General features: G+C 42.3%; 1 protein-coding gene across 2 annotated transcripts in view; it reads left to right on the top strand.

The window, feature by feature from the left end:
- The first annotated feature begins 6,607 nt into the window (after positions 1-6,607).
- Positions 6,608-19,611, top strand: part of Rnf150 (ring finger protein 150) — a 218,869-nt gene continuing 205,865 nt past the window's right edge. For both annotated transcript variants that reach the window (XM_051205857.1, XM_051205856.1), the window contains exon 1: positions 6,608-7,185. In XM_051205857.1, the coding sequence (XP_051061814.1) occupies positions 6,711-7,185 (475 nt within the window). In that variant the 5' untranslated portion in view covers positions 6,608-6,710. The remainder of the gene's footprint in view (positions 7,186-19,611) is intronic.

The following is a 19,611-nucleotide window of genomic DNA, read 5'->3' as shown; positions in this document are numbered from 1 at the left end:
GAATAAAGCACTGTTGGCCAATAGGAAAGCAAGAGAGGAGGGACTAGGAGACAAGGAGGAAAGAGGAAGTAGGAAGGAGGAGTCAAGATGGAAGACAGAGAGCAGAACGCTGGCCCCTCTCTCCAGTAAGATAAGACCACATGGAGATTAATAGAAATGGTTTAATAATTAAGACAGAGCTAGCCGATAAGAAACAAGTAACTAGCCAACAGAATTATATCAAATACAGAGTCCCGGTGTATTAATTGGGGCTGGTGTGGCGGCGGGACAAGACCAGTAGCGAGTGGAAAAACTACTCCTTACATATGGCACCCAACATGGCTAATAAGAAGTTCCACTGAAAATTTAACAAAAGTAACAAAAGCTTAAAAAAGGGTTTTAGAAACAAAACAAAACAAACAAACAAAAAAAAAAAACAGAGAAAAGCAAGGCTTTTTGGTAGCAGCATTTTTCTCGGTTGGGTTCTGTTTTGCTAAAAACAAACAGAGATTTGTGCTGCTCCTTTAAGGGAGATTTCCTGAATTAGCATAAATGGCACAAAACCACATGGCTTTTAAGAAGCACTGCTAACAATTTATTGGTGTGAATCAGAGCTGGCAATGGCAGGGACCACATCTCCAAGCTGGCAACATGCTGCTGGATGGCAGCGTATACCAAGACAGTTACCACAGCTCTCAGTGCTGGCGGTAAAATAGCTGCCACCATCTTGGATAAGACTGGGGCTAACACAGCTATGACTTTCATTTTAGCAATGTTGTTGTTTACCAGATAAAAGACTTGTGGCCAGAAAAAGATAAAGATTTACAGTAAAGACAGATTCACACTAAGAAAAAGCGCTAAAGGCTTACAGTGTGTTCTAAAATATACATAGGCTTGGGAGAAAAAAAATAAATAAAATGGTTTTAAAAAGACAAAGAGGAACCGGGTGTGGTGGCACATGCCTTTAATCCCAGCACTCAAGAGACCGAGGCAAGCAGATTTCAAAGTAAACCTGGTATGCAAAATAAATTCCAGAACAGATAAGAGTTACACAGTGAAACCCTGTCTCAAAAAATGAAAAAATAGAAGAAGAAAGAGTGATAAATGAAAAGCTCAGAGAGAATCTGTATACTCTATGACATTATATTGTCTTTATATCGTTTGACTGCTGAAGAAACAACTGTTAAACTGGATTAATTCAATTTATATATTTTAAAAATGCTTTGACTCCAAAATTTAAATCTAAGGACAAGTTACTGGGAAAAAAGATTTCTATTTTTGTTTCCACAGAAAATAAAAAATTATGAATTCCTATACGACTAATGTGGTTTGAGCAAGCCAGACACCCTGAAACAGCATTCCTAGTGACCCAACATTCAAAACAGCTTGAACAAGGCAGCCTTGCAGACTACAGCCAAGATTTCTGTGTCTTCTTAGGATCCCCATGACAGCGCCCCCTATCATTAGGAAGCAGTTTGGAAAAAACGACGCCCAAATTTCCAAATATTGTTTATAAATGCTTGTTTCCATTTAAATGGGGTTGGTTATAAATGGTTAATAACCACAACCAATCTTTTTAAAGGTAAAAAGAGGATTATGGTATAGATATGATTACTTTGTTTTGAAATGTATTTTCATTTATTGATTACTTTGCGTTGGAATGGATTTTCATTTATTGATACAAGTTAAGGTCAATTTTGTGATGTGTATATTCTCCTTGTGTTTATATAGCTCAGTTAGAAATGTAATGTACAATTTAGTGCAGATTGTAGATAGTTATCTATAATAGTCAAAACTTATAGTTAGGTGAGTTAGTATTTCTAGATATATAGAGATGTATTTGAGATGAATAGGCATTCTTCAAACTTTTCAAAGACCTACAGAATATGGCATTTAAAATGGTTTAGGGTTTTTCTTGACAGTGAGACATAATTGCTCCTGGCAACACCACCTGCACCAGAAAGGAAGAGGGAAGATGGACATTGAAGAAACTCGTTATGGGGTTTACTTCCAATATGGCAAGATTAGCCATTTGGACAAGATACTGCTCTTGTCTGGACTGTTTGACTTTATGCTGTATAAACTGGACATGCAGGACCCACAGAAAAGTGACTGCTGATTCAAGATGGACATTGCTACAGAGTTTCTGCTTCATGAAAGAGTCTGCAAGACAGTCTACAGGACACAGAGAAAAGTAACTGACAAACTGCTAATACAAGAAGACAGTTTAAAGTTTCCTGCTTTGCTGAAGAGTCTGCCAGACACAGTATGGCCTATGGGCTGAAGAACTTTGGGTGACTGACCAGGCAAGTTGTCTCTGTCATTTCTAGAGTTTATATTTTATCCTTCTGTGGTCTTTGAGGGAGTTGAAGACAAATAGTTATGGTTATAGTTTTCCTTAGTTAGGATTAAAGATATGTTACATATAGGACTTTAGACTCACAAAGATAGAATAGATGATGCAATATTTTCTTAAATCTTACTAAATGTTAATGGACTAAATATTGTTAACTGTGATTCTTACTTGATAACTGTTGTGTTATATATTTTGCTATGTTAAGGTTAAAACCCTCCTTTTCATTTTAGACAAAAAAGAGGAGATGATGGGAGATGTCATTCTGTAAATGTGTTTCTCATACTGGTTGATGAATAAAGCACTGTTGGCCAATAGGAGAGCAAGAGAGGAGGGACTAGGAGACAAGGAGGAAAGAGGAAAGAGGAAGGAGGAGTCAAGATGGAGAGACCAGGGAGAGCACAACGCCAGCCCATTCCCCAGTAAGATGAAAGCACATGGAAATATTAGATTAACAGAAATGGGTTAATACTTAAAACAGAGCTAGCCAATAAGAAACAAGTACCTGGCCATCAGCATTATATCTAATACAGAGTCTAAGTGTGTTAATTGTGGCTGGCGCGGCTGTGGGACAAGACCGGGGGTGGGGGAAATCTTACTCCTTACACTAGGCCCTCCCTAGTGATAGATTTTGAAGATCCTCAATGGAAGGCTTCACTATCCTTGGGGAGTCAGTGGGGGTGGGTTGGGGGAAGTCAGTGGGGGACATGGGAGGATGGGAGGGAGAGGGAACTGGGGATTGATATGTAAAATAAAATTGCTTCTAAATGAAAAAAGAAACTCTTGAAAAGCATAAAAAAAGATATTGATATTTAAAAATTGACTTATTACAGGAAATTTCAAATGGTATCTCCCTAAAACTTTAACATTTTATGTTCCTATATCAAACAACAAATTCTAAATAAGAAAGACTGATCAAAAAAGAAATTTGATCTTCATAAAAGCATTATTTTAGGACTCTCTGAAGTTTTATCTGTGTATAGATACTTGGTAGTCAATAAAACATGTATTTATATGGAAAAAAATCATTTTCTCACAACCATTTAAGAGCAAGTTGCAGACAGACTGCCTGGTCAGTACTCAATACCTTGGACACACAGACCCCCTTCCAAGGATGTTTTTCTGCAAAACCGTGATGTCACCTTCCAAATCAGGAAATCACATTATAAACGTACCTCGAAGCCCACAGACCTCATTCAAACATGTCCCAATTATTTATTTTCCCATCTATTCCAGGATCCCCTCCTGAATCATCTGCTGGTTTTCATCAGGACAACTGATTCTCTTAAAGTGGGATCTACTAGTTCTGTCTTTCATTGGCTTCAGAGTGTTAGCATAGAGCTTTCATTTCATAGAATAGATTCAAAGCCTGTTTCATGTTTCCTGGTGTACATACCTGGGATATGTATATTGTGACAAAATGCTGTTGTGGCTTCTGGATGCCTCTCACAGAAGGTACACACATTGTGATTTGTTATATGACTGGTGATCTGCACCATGAGCACTCATCTGCTTTGAGCCTTCCAAGGTTCTCTTTAGTAATAGCAACTGCCCCTTGTAAAACGTATTTTTAGAATACATATGGCTAACACCCTACTCAGCATCAATGTCTATCCCTGCAGCTTTATTACCCACCCTTGACTCCTTCATGAAGCTACTCACACTCTGTCTAATGGAGTCTTCCCAGCTCCATCTCTCCCCGTGGACAGACTTTGCCACCATTCACAAGCAGTTTCTTCTCCCTAAGTTGTTTGCTTCATCATTTATTTATATTAGCATAGGTAACATCTTTTTCATTAGGTTATAACCAACTACTATCTCCATTCCAAGGCTCAAGTTGGCCTGGGTTTGGCTAAGAGCCTTTTCCAGCAGGACTCTGTGTTTATGTCATATTCCAATCATGCTTTTTAAGTGTGTCCCTGTGATAAAGTTCAGGATTTGTTTGTGCTTCCTCAGATGAAACTCCAGACTCAACCCAAATTCTTTATAGGGGGAATCACATGAGAAAGCAAAATCTTTGGGCCATTTGGTGCATACTTTGCTTACAGGCTCTGAATAAAAGGAATGTTGTGTGTATTTCTTTCCATATTCATGCACTCACACAGTGACAAACATAGGTGATAGTGTTTAAAAAGTGATTCCAAGTTCATTTTAACCCAATCAAAAATTTCAGGATCTTTTTTAAAAAATCTCTATTTGTAAATTCTGCTACTCACTGTAAAAACAAATAAACAAACAAATAAAACTTGGCTTCTGCTTTACTTAATATTTTACTTATTTGCTCCATGGCCCTGGTTTGGCAAGCTCTTGGTCTGAGCTGCCTCCTCAACCTGGCTGTCCATTCTGTCTTAACTTTTCTAAGGGAAATTGAGAGGAAGAAGTGCTTGTGTATTCTTAATGATGCCTCTTCAAGTCTGTGTCTGGGGAAACATGTTAAGAGGTAGGGAGATGCAGAGAACCACCGAGCTTTGTAAAAAGAACAGAATCCAAGTGTTCTTTCCCTTGATCTGAGGGGCGGGGCTGCGAGCCAGCAACCTTCTGCCTCCTCAGCATTGGGCACTATATAAAAAGCACTGCTCTAATTACCTAAAAGCCTATTTTTTTTAAATACAAGGAATAAGCTAGAAACACATACAAATCCAGCACATCAAGTACCATAGAGACAGAGTCTTCTAAGCCTCTCCTATGCCTGCTGCTAATTTGGTACAGCTGGGGTTCTCTCTACTCTCCTAGCAGCCACCAGCAGCCTATATAACTGCCCAAATAAGATAGGTTGTGATGGTAAGTAGACAAAAAGGCTGTACACATGTGACGGTCCCGGAGAAAGTGGGTTTTATTTTATTTATTTATTTTTTAACTAACTGGGCATCGTTTCTCTGAGAGAGCACCATGTGGAAAGAATACTGTGGGTAATTGAGAACCATCACATAAATATATAACTAAGTAAATAGACACTTTATATCACTGGTGTCCGAAGCTATGGAAACCATTTGTGAGGAGATATAATAAACACCCAGACATTTCATTGGTAAGACATTCTGCCGTTAGAACACTGCTCTAGGGAAACTATTATCCACTGGGTTGTTTTAATCCACTGGGTTTACTTTAAAACGGTAGCCTAAACAGCACTCCCTTTGGAGCTGAAGCAGTGAGTCCTCTATCACAGGAAACACAGTGACAAAATGTCCCATTCCGAGGGGGTCTTTGGTCTGAGGAAAGATGCATTTCTATGCTGCAAACAAACGCCAGGTATTGACTTCCAGAGAAGAACAGGAAAGTCTCCCATATCTACACCACAAATTGGTCCCTAAACCAGCAAGTGCACATCAACAGGGACCCCACCCCTGACCCAATAAACTTGAAACTTTCCTGAATTAGAGCGGATCAGTACTGGTTTTAAAATGGTGTTCTGACAGACACTGTCCTAGATATTCAGGGCTGGGGGGAAAGGGCCTCGTGACTAACCAGCCCTGGGACCCTCTGCACATCTCCCAGCCAATGAAAAGGTTGTTCAAGAGAGGTACAGACACTTCTCTGTATTTAAGGCTCTGGCCTTGTGCCCAATGTAAAAGCCCAAAGGTCTTTTCCCTTTTGCTCTAACTGGTCGAAGTGGCAGGCTGAGACTGAATTTAAAGGCCGGCAGAGGTCGCTGGCTCCCAGGAAGAGAGTCAGGGTGAGCGTGACAAGAACACAGAAGCTTTGACATCATACTAAGCTCCTCCTTGCACGCACACATTACACACACACACACACACACACACACACACACACACAACCGCTGTACCCCTCTCTGCACGCACGTCCCCCGTACGGCCTCCTTCCCCAAGTGACTGTCCCGGGCGTAGTCACCTAGTCCGGCCAGGATTGCAGCGCCCACTGCCCTAGGGAACCCACGCGTAGCCGGAGCCATCGCCGCGACTGCAGCTGGACGGACAGTCCTAGCACCCAGGACCTTGAACAACCTACCCCCGCCCCTCCCGGCCGTAACGAGCATAGCCGCCACCCCTCCAAACTCCAGGACCCCCGCAACCCCTATGAGAGAAGGCGACGCATAGCCAAGAAGCAGGACGCCCGGCACCCCGACTCCCCCGCAAGCGCGCGGCACCGGCTCAGTGTTGCCACCGCTATCACCCGGAAAGCCGGATGCCAGCGCCGCGCCTCGGCTGAGAGGGGACAGGGCCGGCTTAGCCCGCTCGCTAGGAATCCTGTCTCAGCAGCAACTGTGTGTCCCAGCCAGGGCCCCGCAGCCCCTGGAGTGAGCCACAGAAACAGAAGGACCGAAGCGGCGGGCCGGGGTTGGCCGGGACTGGAGAAGGAGGGACGGAGCGGGAGGAGGGCACAGGGGGCGGGGAGGGGACCCTGGAGGAGAGAGGTGGCAATGTCTCTCATCCAAGCGTGCCGCAGTCTGGCTCTCTCAACATGGCTGCTTTCCTTTTGTTTCGTGCATCTGCTCTGCCTGGACTTCACCGTGGCGGAAAAGGAGGAATGGTACACCGCCTTCGTGAACATCACCTATGCCGAGCCGGAGCCCGGGGCCGCGGTGGCGGGCGGCAGTGGCGGCGCCGAGCTGCACACGGAGAAGACCGAGTGCGGACGGTACGGCGAGCACTCGCCCAAGCAGGACGCGCGCGGCGAGGTGGTCATGGCCAGCTCGGTCCACGAGCGCCTGGCTTGCGACCCCAACACCAAGTTCGCCGCGCCGGCCCACGGCAAGCACTGGATAGCCCTCATCCCCAAGGGCAACTGCACCTACAGAGATAAGATCCGGAACGCGTTCCTGCAGAACGCCTCAGCTGTGGTCATCTTCAATGTGGGATCCAACACGAACGAGACTATCACCATGCCCCATGCAGGTGAGTGACCCCGGGGGTGCCTGGAGGACGTGGGGGAGGGGAGCCCGAGAAGCGTTTGGGAGACCCCGTGCTGCCTACTGGGCACCTCGGCTTGGAAAGTTCTTGAAGCACCAGGGACTGGTCTCTTATGTATGGACCTACTAAGTTTTGTTATGCATCGCTTGGGGACAGGGAAGGAGGTTACTAGCAGGAGAGGTTTCAGTATGTTGGGGCATATCAGAGATTCTGGTTCGGGAGAAGGTTCACAGTGGTGGGCTGACTGACTTCTCCCAGGAGATTTTGGAAAGTGAGGTTTGGGGGACAGAGCTGGTATATTCTTGTTAGTGACCCGCCCCTGGCACCTGTTTGAAACCAAAAGATCCGATAACTCATCTCTGTGCTTCATTGTGTGTCTCAAATATACATACCCGGTGCAAGTGTTTGTGTATCATGAGGCAGGTCAAATTGCCTGCCTGCAGCTGACCACTTACAAACTGCTCCCACAAAGTCAAAGTCAGGTTCCATCCCTTCTCGAGAGCCCCTTGTTGAGTTTATACAGACCATAAGTAATATTCGATGTACCAGCTCTGGTGGGGCTGTCGTCTAGACAGAAGCCGACTGGAGAGGCGCAGTGGTGAATAATAGTAATGTTCAACAAGCCATAAAGTTAGAATTACTTTGCACTGTTGTGTTGTCCTTTACCTACCTGTTTCGGTATGCTCAGGACTGTGATGCAGAATGGAGCTTGTTGGTGATCACAGGGGCAGGACTAGAAATAAGCATTATTATCCCGACTGAACACAGTCTATAAGCAGTGTTTCAGTGGGAGGGGATAACAGAAGCAACAAGGCTTTGCTATCCATAATTGTTAGCACAAGCCGCTGGTTTAGGAAACTACCCTCCTGAGTGCAGGCTTCTACAGAGAGGTGCCCGAGAGCTGGATCCTTTTTCCTCACAGGGTTTCCTGAGGTGAGGTTCCTGCAGGCAGTGGGGGGACAGGGTATGAGAGAAATGTCAGAAGGTGTTCTGAGTGGAGTAGCCCAATCAAAACTATTATTGCAACTAAAGCGCAAAGTTTTAATAAGCAGACAACTGAGATGGAATGTCCGGTTTGGCTGTGTGCAGCCCTGCTTTCTTTAGAGACAGGGTTTTCTTTCAATAGCTCATAACACCTATTAATAAACTATACAATTAACTTGCCCTGAGTGGTCAACACCAGCTATTATAGTCAAGGGCATATGTCCACCTTCAGGCAAACACGTTGGGAGGGGAAATGCCAGAGGCTTATGAAAAACAGGTCACAAAATGACAGCGTTTTTTTTTTGTGTGTGTGTGTGTGAAGAAAGGCCATTACCTTTTTAGAAAAGTTCCAACTCTGCACATCAGAGGCATCTTCTCAAGCTCAACAATTCTCCCATGGAGAGGCCTGTACTCTGACCTTGAGTCACAGGACCACTGCTTAAACTTGATCTCCAAGGATGTTTGCACTATGGAAGAGTACTCAGAGTCATATAAGGTATCTCTCAATTAACATTTAATATGGAAAATATAGATTCAGGAGTGGGAAGTAGGGCATCAGGAGTTATTCTGGGTTTTGTAAACACCAAGGTTGTTGGTTGAATTTACAGAATTCCATAAATGCTTCTTTGTGTCTGAACATGAAATCTTAAACTGGATTTCTCTGTACACAACATACTGGCCATCATGTGTTCCTGTCCAAGAAACTGTTTGCAGAACTGCAGACACATTGGATCAATTAATGGCTCACCCGTCCTTGGAGAAAGCTATAATTTGATTTTCCGCACAAAGGATGCTTAAGGCATACTGAGAGGAACAGGTTTGGTGATAGCCTAAAAGTTAGAAGCCTCGGGGACATAGTATTTCTCCATCTCAAAAATAATAACTGTTAAAGTTGTATCTACTGTCAGCTTTGAACTCCCTGTTATGCCTTGGTCAAGTTCCTGCCTTCATCAGAGCAGGAATCTTCTACAGGACAGTGTGATCTATAGGATGAGCACACTAGCCTGGCAGTCTATGGCTTACACTTGATTCTAGAACCTGAAGGCTCAGTTTCTCCTCATTACATGTGAGTCAGACTTGGGAATTCACATAAGAAGCCATGTACAGATTGCATGTCAATGGAATATTCATATTTCATTAGTTTGGTATGCAGAACACCAGGGGAGACAGTTCTCTAGCCCCTGAGAAGTTTGGAGGAAAATTAAAAGCTAATATTGCCTTACCTCTTATCGATGCCCTCATTTTGGGAGCTAATAGCTTTGAGGAGAGAAGATTTGAATTTGGAATTCTGGAGACCACCTATAATATCTATGCAAGTGCTATGATAGACCCCTAACATACCCAATAAATACAAATTCAATTAAATAGAAATTATTTTCTTCACTCTCTCCCTCTTTTCTTCTATGTTCTTTCTTTCAGATATTTTCTTTTTCTGAATCCATGGTTTTGAATTTCTGCCACTTCTGCAGCTGTCACTTCCCAGTCACAAAGATGTGGACATTCCTGATGTCAATGGCAGTTTACTTAATAGCGGATCACTCTGCTTCACTAATCCGTGGTTTTCACACTATGGAATTCATTATTTAGACAGTACTGTGTTGCTTCACATCGTGAGTGATTGAGCTAGGTGGCCCCCATGCTGTCTAATCCCAAGGACATTTCCACCTGCCTGTGGTTGTTCCTCCAAACCTGTGCAGTCAGCCCCAGTCAGATGCTAGCCTGCTTGCTTTCTTTCTGTCTCTATGTATTTGTCTCTTGTTCACAGAATATGGTTAGAATTCTCCAACATGTGGAGTTGGTCTACTTTTTTTTTTTTTTTTTTTTTTACATACTGTGCTTTCCCCTGTGTACACCATGGTTGGAATAAGTGTCACTGATTATTATTACATTTATTTTTACTGCCAAATAGTATTCCATATTTTATTTATTGCCAATTGATGGACGTTGGTTTATTTTTATTTGGGGAGTTTTACGAATGGTGCTGTTATGCATATTCTTAAACCATTTGTGTGTGTGTATTTTCTGTACATGTGTGTATTCCTCTTAGGTTTATTTTGAGGAGTAGAATTTCTGGGTATTATGGCCACTCTATGACTTTTGAGGAACTTCTACACCCCTTCCTTATGCTAGTTTTTGTTGTTGTTGTTGTCATTTGTTTGTTTTGTTTTGTTTTTGTCAACTTGGCACAGGCTAGGGTCATCTGGGAAGAGGGAGCCTCAATTGAGAGACTTCTCAATAAGACTGGACTAGAGGCAAATATGTGGGGTATACTCTTGATTAATGATTGATGTGTAAGGGCCCCGTCCAGGGTGGGTAGTACCATGCTGGGGCAGATGGTCCTCAGAAGTATAATAAATTATGCTAAGCATGACCCTGGCAAGCAACCATTAAGCAGTGTCGTTCCCCTGTGGTCTCTGTCTCTGTCTTGAATTCTTGTCTGGACTTGCCTCAGTGATGTATTGTGACCTGAGAGTTATAAGATGGAATAAATGCCATCTCCCCTAGATTGCTTTCAACCTTGGTCTTTATCACAGCAACAGAATGCAGACCAGAGCATTCGTTAAGTATCCAAGTCTTTTCCTATCACTACCACCATTATGAGGAGTTATTTCCTGAACCCCCTAACTGGCACTTGTTAAACACATTTTAATCAAGGTCAGTGTCAGATGGTATCTTCATTATGGTTCCATTTTAATGACAGTTAATTTTTTTGAGGCATGATCTTGCTGTACAGCCCAGCCTGGCTGCACATTCCCAATCACCTATCATCAGCTGCAGAGTCCTGGAGTTATGCCTATGCCACTGTGCCTAGCCTAACAGTTACTTTTCTCGAGTAAACTTTTCCCTTTTCATTTTTTTCTCCTCCCCTCTTAGGTCAGCCAGTACTTGTTCCTTCTTAGACTTTCAATTCATGTTGTTTTGTTCAGGAAAGGTAGGAAAGAAGAAAAAGGAGAGGGCAGAAGAGCCCGGGAAAGCAGGGGAGGGAAGAAAATGAATATGTCTCAGTGAGGGCTTGTCCATTTGAATTTGTGTGCCTACTACAATGAGATAAGAGGTGCATCATCTTTAGAGAAAGCATCAGGGATGAGAGCAAACAGTTGACCCTAAGTGAATTCTCCCTTCTGCTGGTGCAAGCCCTGATTTGAAAATCCAGATGCACACAAAATCAGTGAGGCCCTTGGAGTTGATCTGATGCCTGCCCAAGAGCCTTCCTCCAGTGTCCTTTGAGGGAAGGACACCGAAGCTCTCTATAGGCCTTTTGGGGGACATGTTAACTAGAGCACAGCTCCAGAGGAGACAAATGGCTTTTATCCTGGCTCTGCTGTTCTCACACTATGTGAGTTTGAGCAACTCATTCAACCTCCCAGGGCTAAAGTGGCCTCCATTGTGACAGATGTCTGCATCTTACCTACATCTGAGCTGATCCTCTGCAGGGGTCTCTCCATGAAACTGGGATTCGCCATTTTGGATAGGATGGCTGGTTAGCAGCCCTTAGAATTCACTGGTCACCACCCTCTCAGGTTGGTTTTTGTATGTGGCTGCTGGGGATCTGAACTCAGATCTTTGGGCTTGCAAACACTTGATACACTGGGTCATCTCCCTAGCCCCAAACTCAGCTCTTATAACTCAGTGACACGGAGCAACAATCAGAAACTATAGATAGACCACCTTATCCCCTGACTCACCAAACCTAGCAACCTTAAGAAAGAGCTCTTAATTCATTCCTTTATGCTTTAGTGACAGAGCAGCCATCCCATTTCCATTGGCCACCTCCACTCTATGAAAGAATGTGTTCTGCCCTTCTGACTCTCATTACACAGATGCTTTCTCTGGGCTGACACTTCATATCATCACAGTGAGGACATGAATGGTACCTGTGGTGAATCCCCATGTGAGCAGCTGTCTTCCTGAGTTACCTTGTGGAAGAAGTGGTATTTCTCTCTGTTTCAAAGACTGGACTTGTTAGCTTTCTGTTTATTGATCACAAGAATGTAGTTAAGAGGTAAATAAATCTCTAGTTGCCTCGAAAGGACTTTTGATAGCTCCTGAGAGATGGGGGAGGGAAGGGAAACTACAGAAGCTATGGATCATTTTCAGTACTTGGAAAGGAGGCAGATAGAGAACAATCCACATATTCTTGACTTCTCCAAGGTGGCAGGGAGAAAGGAGATAATGGGAGCTTCCTATGCTGTGTCTAATACTTTACTGCACAGTTTCATGCTACCTTGATGGTCCCTGCCTTACTGACTAGTCAACTTCTGCCCTTTCCTCCATATAGCAGTTAGCTGCTTTGATTAAATCAATTTTTAGGGCTCTTGTGTTTCTAGAATGCCTACCATGCAGTTTTATTTTATATTTTCTATTAAGTGTCATACTTACCTCTCAGAATATCATAGTTTTTCCTTTGGGTATTGATAATGTGGACCAAATAGGGCTTACTCTGTAGTGTGGATACCCTGAGAACTATTATATTTATCCTAGTTCTTAGAATACTGAGACAACTCCATTAACTATCACAATTTCTACATGAGAAAGTGTAGGTAAGCTGGTATCAAGGCAGAAAGGTATAGAACTCAGCCACAGATGCTGGTAGCCTACTCTTGGCATCTGTGTTTACAGTTATTTCCTCATGCTCCCTATCAGCCCAAAAGCTACTGTGAAAACTGACAGTGGTCATTAACCCTGAGCATGGGGCAATGCTATCGGGTCTATTCTTGTTTCAGAACATGTTCATGAGTCTGTATGCAAATCTATCACCAACTGGAAAATAGCATATCTGCAGTAGAGGGACAAGACTTTACATTTAATCTCTCTTCCCTCACATCTATCTCCAGCTCATCTTTTAGTTTAGCTCTGTAATGTTCTGTTTTTGGTTTCAGTTTTCTTCTTTATGGAATGTAAAGTTTGGATAAATTGACCTCTAAGAACTATTAGAAATGTATTCTTTATGCATCAAGAAATTCAGAATACATCTACTAAAATTCAATTTTTTTTACTTTTGTTGGGTTAGAAAATTCTTCCACATGCCTGTTTCCCTGCCTGGCAAAATGTAGGCTGGTTATAGCATGGTCCAAATCCACAACACCTTTTATGGCTCTTGGCCTGCCCCTTTCACTTGTGTTCTCAGGCTCAGCACAGGTAGAGTATGTTTGAACCTCAGCTTTATCTCAGTCCAACTAGGGATGCTGAGATGAAGTTGTAGAGAATAGAGTTTAAATTTAGTTTGGGGCAGAAGGGGCAAAGCATTTGTGTTATAAATGTGTTTAGAAATGGAAGGGGTTGCTTTGAGATGTTAAGCTTTCTCTGGCACTGCAGTGGGCCTGGCTGGGAAACTGAACATTGTGGAACTACCAGTCCCTGAGTTCCAGCAGGTGACTTCTGAAGGGCTCTCCCAGGCCTGAGATCACATGATCTGCTATTTAGCTGATCTGATTTTACTTCACTTTTCTGCTAAGATCCACATAAACTCTGTCCTTTATGTTGGGCCTTAAGTTTACACATCATATCACCCTCCCAACTAGTTTGTGTGCCCTTGTTTATTGCACACTAAACCATAACTCTCCCCCATCTTTCCTACAGACAGCAGTCCAAAAGTCAGGAACTTTAGCCTCTGTTATTAAAGGCCATAATTCACCATCAATGTTAAATAACATTCTTGGCAGTTGAGGTTAATATGGCCAGGGCATTTCCAGAAACTGAGTAAGTGGTTTACACTTTTTTTTTTTTTTTTTTTTTTTTTTTTTTTTGTCATAGAAATGCATGTCTGGGGGTTTGGAAGGAATTCTACCCCCTTCTTCCTAATCTTTGGTTAGAATTTGATCGCCATTCCTGGTTGGTCTTTTCTTAACTTCACCCACCCCTCAGATTCTCTTATTGGCTGTGAAATTTACAAAGATCCAGAGATCCAGAAAGAGCTTGGAGATTTATATTTAGAGCTCATTCTTGCAGCTCTCAAAAAGGGTGGTTATACCTCTGATATGGAATTAATAGCTTAGAAACAAGGTTTTTAACTTAAAATGAAGGGCCTCAACCATGTTAGTCACCGTTCTGGATGGGAACCTAGCCTACAAAGAACTGGATGTTTTGACAACATCTAAAAGTCTTCAGTTTATTCCCAGAAGGGATGTTTCATTTTCATAGATTCTTAAGAGGATCTTAACATTGCTGAGTGAATAAGAGATGTCAGGCCTGTGTCTTTCCTACTGTAAGAGGAGAGATGCTAAATTTGAGCTAAGATGAAGTCCAAATCTTGTTCAGTTTATCTCAGGCCTTGAGGGTTTGCTATAACACAAAACTCCAAGAAACGAGGCAGCTTTCAAGACAGGATTGTGCTAAGGGCCAGTTACAAGTGCTGTATTAAGTGAAGGTATTTTACAGGTACATGGTAACAGGGGCTTTTATTTTAAACTTAGATGGATTAACCATTTAGTGGTTTAATTTGTAAATGGATATTCTTCCTATAGTGCAACCAAAATATTAATGATTGTGGTTAGATCTAAATCTTACTCCTTCCTTCCTATCTTCCTACCTTCCTTTTTTCTTTTATGTGTATGAGTGTGTGGGACTTCACATCCTGTGCCATGAGTGTGGAGGTTAAAGGGACCTTCTGGACATTAGTTCTCTTCTTCCATGTGGGTGCAGGGATTGAACCCAGGTCTTGGCAGCAAACACTCGTATCTGCAGAGTCATCTCCTCACTTCTAACTCCTAGTTTTCCTACAATAAAAGAGAATTAATTGTTCTCATTGTTTCAAATTATAAATTAATTTCTATATGTAACATTTGTTCTTTGCTTGGCCTGTTCTATGATACACAGTGCTGTGTAGAAAACCTTTTAATCAGAAAGTTGAAGGTTGATTCTGGGTTGTTTTGCACTTTAGTATGCAAGGTATGGACATATATTTAAGAATAATGGGAAATTTAAAAATAATTTTGTACTAATTGTGTGATTTCTAGGGCTTGTATTAGAGTAAGGTAATGGGTACCCATATTAGGAAGGAGGTCCCCAGAAAATTCTGTCATAACCAATTCATCGTGGTGTTTCTCAATTGTTGATAGCCATTACTACTGTACCATCCACGTATACAAAGGTGGACAAAGCCAAAAGGGCACACACACACACACACACACACACACACACACACACACACACACACTTCTCCCCTGTTTCTTTCTTCTGGTCCTTCCTTCCTCCAGAAGTGGTTCATCTGGCCATCACACCATTACAAACTGACTAAAACTACACCAGAAGTGTAATACCAGATGACCCACCCAGTAGAGAGACAGAAAGAGATGTTTTGCCCTTCATTTATCTGGAAAGTTTCTGGAATAGAATATTCTTCTCGTGATGCTACAAAGCTAGCTGCCTCTTCTGCTCTCTTCCCTAACTGGCCTCAAGGCAAGCAAATGCACCCTTGCCCACTCCAAGGAGAATGACAGCAGTTGCTGATTCTCCTCCTTGGAACTTTGCCCCTTCTGCTTTCATCCTGGTACTGCTCTTGACCAGTTTTCTATCATCTGACAGAACCTAAGCTCCGTGAAAGCAAGGCTTCTAGACATTACTTTGTTTATGAGTAAGTTCCCCAAGGATTGAAGAGCCCTTTACACATGGACAGTGCTAAATAAATGTTGCTAAGTAGCCTAGAGACCAGAAAGATGGATTACATTGTACAGTAATTTTAATTTCACAGGAAAGTTCGAGTCTGACATTAAGCTCTCGTTTTCTTATGTGTCCGGTGGAGTCTCATTTGAGATGCATACCACAAAAGTGTGTATCCATTTTGAAGAATGTGAAAGAAAGAAGGTACTTGGATCAATCTTCAACTAAGAGGAAAAAGACATGCTAGCAGCACACCAAAGGATGTAAGGCATCAGAAGTGTCTGTGTTTAGATATGAGCAGTGTTTATTATCACTCAGCACTATGAATAAACACATACACAATAGTGTTTAAGGTCTCATTTTAAATGAAATACATATGACAAATAGACATTTTTTTTCAAGGAACCAGATTTTCACAGTGTTGTTTATTAGAAACATCAATCAGGAGAAGTTTTCATGTGAAAGACTTGAAATTTCCATGTCTTCTTCTGCAAAACTGAAAATCAAGAAGAAAAAAAAAACAAACGTTGAGGACTGGAGAAATGGCTGAAGAGTAAGGAATAACAGTTGCTCTTCTAGAGAACCCAGGTTTGATTCCTACGTGATGGCTTGCAACTGCCTATAATCCAGTCCTCAGGGATCCAATGCCCATTTCTGGCCTCCATGGCACTGCAGGTGATGTATATACATACACACAGCAGACAGAACACCATATTTAGTTAATAAAAGTATCCCAGCACTCAGGAGACAAAGGCAAGTGGATCTCTGTCAGTTTAAGGCCAGCCTTGTCTACAGACTGAGTTCCAGGACAGCCAGGGCTACACCAAGAAACAGTGTCTCACAAAACAAACAAACAAAAAGTTTACAAGTGAAAAGTAAAATTACTTATTTAGATGTTGTGGTGGTTCGAAAGAGGTCTCTCTTATATTATTGGACATCTTAACACTCAATGCCAATTGTGCCTCCTTGCTAGAGAAAGTGTGTCACTGGGAGTGAGTCTTGAGGCTTCACAAGCGTGTGTTCTTCCCAGTGTGCTTCTTTCGCTTGTTGCTTCTGGTTAGAGATGCTGTGGTTAGCGGTTCCTGCTGCCAAGCCTGGGGCTGGCTCCCTGTGATGATGGTTGACTCATACCCTCCTGGGATGACAAGCCCCAAATAAACACTTCCTCCTGTAAGTTGCCTTGGTCATGGTGTTTAGTAACAACAGTACAAAAGGAGTGATGCATACATAGACATGCACCCCTACAAATATAATGTGTACATACAAGCATGTGTATGTATATTTACTGTCTGGGGCTAAGGAAGGAAGACTAGAGCTTATACTTAATGCATTCAATAAACACACAAGTCATTTTCTATGTCAGAGAAAAATTAGTGTAAATCTTGCCTTTAATGCTATGCCAGTGCCAAAAAAGACAAACTTAAAACTGCTGTATATTTTAAAAGTCAGAGGAAGGTAGCAAAATCCATCCATAAGCCAACTATTCACCTACTCTATTGATTGATTTACTGAGTTTCTTGTGTGTATGAGTATTCTGTACTTATGTGTGTGCCTGGTGCCTGCTGGGGGCAGAAGAAACATTGGATTCCCTGGAACTAGAGTTATGGACGGTTGTAAGCCACTGTGTGGGTGCTGGGAACTTAACCTCTGTTAGAGCAACAAGTTCTCTTAACCTCTGAGTCATCTCTGCAGCTCCTACTCTATTTATTTACTCAATTCTACTGACTTCTACAAAATTGAGAATGTAAAATATATGTGTATATGTACATAGGTTCCAAACCGTTCAATTAGTCCAAGACTTTCTAGTTTGGTTGCATAGCAGGTCTGTGTGGTTGTTTCTTTTGTTTTATGGCCTGGCAGTGAGATATTTGGGTGTTCTTCCGATGTATGATGCTTGAGTGGGGGTATAAAACCATGTGTCAGTTGCTGGTGATGCTGATACTGAGCAGTCTTGCCCTACCTTGTCAGCCTCATATGGCTGCAAGCTGGACTAATTTGGCAGCTGAAATAAGCCACAGGAGATGGAGAATCCCAAGCAGTAAGTGATAAAGCCATCCGGCTTATAACTGGTGCTGTTCCCCCCTGCTTCATTCTATGTCTAGGAGATATTAAATGTAAAGTATCAGTAGCGCTCAGGAAACTCCAGTTACATTTGCAATTCTACTTCAACTTGTCTGTACCCTTGGCAACTCACTCCCCTCTGGGTCTCATTTTCTATCATTGGATCCTCCTGAACAGGACCTTGGTTTCCTTTACTTCCTCCTTCTGCTTGCAAAGCTGCCCCAGACAGTCCACAGAGAGCCTGATATGATCAGTCTGCCATGAAGTGGGTCCTGGGATGATGCTAATTGACAGCCAAGACTGTCAGCCACTACACGAGATGAAAGTCCCCTCAAGTTTGTTTTGTTGTTGCTGCTGTCACCAGTAATAAGATCAGGAGATGGTATGCACAGTAAGTACCAGAAAGCATACAGTGAGATTGAAACAACAGTAAGTCACAAATAATTGTGACAAAATGAGAATTTGAAATGGCATTTGTTTAAATCTAAGATTTCATTTGTATGCTAAATATTCATTATTTTGCTTATAGTCTGTTAACCTGAAGAGGGTGAAATACCACATTGTTTTTTACCAAGTGGATAGATCCCATTTCTCTCACACAGTTGTCAGCACATAGGTTGGTTTGCAGAATAGATGATGGTGATGGAGATGACTCTGGTGCCCACTGGCCTGGTCCCATGCCTAGACACCAAAGCCATAGGGGACTGAAGATAGAAGTCTGAAATCAGCCAGTGGATGAGCATGCATGCCACCTTTCTAGGAGGAGAAAGGCAAAGGAAACAATTAACTAAGACCAGATGCTTGCCAATTCAGGAGGTAAAATTTTACCCCAAGCTTTGGAGTCCCTGTTTGCTAAATGAACACAGTGAATCCACAGTCATATCTTACAGCATGTAATGCAGTAAAAGAGTACTGAATAAATGGGAACTATAATGATGATCAAAAGAAACATATTCTGAATACATTTCACCTGACCATCAATGTTCTTATCATATGAGCCCCAGTGATCATATCTGCCTAGATGTCTGTCATCCCCAATCCATAGATGCCAGCTTCTATTCTGGATGTCTGTTGTCCCCTCTCCATAAATTCTGGGTGTCTCTTGTCTCCTCTCCATAAATTCCAGATGTTTGTTGTCCCTCTCCATAAATTCTGGGTGTCTCTTGTCCCCTCTCCATAAATTCTGGGTGTCTCTTGTCCCCTCTCCATAAATTCTGGATGTCTCATGTCCCCTCTCCATAAATTCTGGATGTCTCTTGTCCCCTCTCCATAAATTCTGGATGCTGTTGTACCCTCCTCACAGTGGCCAGCTTCTATTCTGGTCTTCTTCCAGCAAGCACATGACACACTTAAAAAAAAAAAAAAAAACACCTAAGTTAAGCATTCTCCCAGTCAGGTATCACAAAGGACTTCCCATTAGGCCAGGAACCAAGTCAGAGGTCTCACCTTGCCCCCACAGCTTCCTGATACTCCACCCAGTCCAGCCTCATGCCATGAATCCCTTTTCATTACTCCTGTTCTTTGCCTCTTGCCTTAGATGGTCCAGGCTTGTTCCAAACCCAGAGTCTTTGGAGACCTCTCCCCCCAACGCAAATTTTGAAGTAGGATTATTTAAATAACTCCTCATGCATCTGAAATATTTGAGAATGACACCAAAACAAGAAAATGTATATAGCCATTTACCCATTTCACCAGACTTAATCACTATTTGTAAATCGAATTTGATATTTTCTCACACTAAGAGAAAAATACTTTCTGGTAAATATA

Source organism: Phodopus roborovskii, unplaced genomic scaffold (genome assembly GCF_943737965.1).
Source record: "Phodopus roborovskii unplaced genomic scaffold, PHOROB, whole genome shotgun sequence".
Taxonomy (NCBI): Eukaryota; Metazoa; Chordata; class Mammalia; order Rodentia; family Cricetidae; genus Phodopus; species Phodopus roborovskii.
The sequence above is the reverse complement of the archived record's forward strand: the minus strand, read 5'-3'. Positions and strand labels throughout refer to the sequence as shown.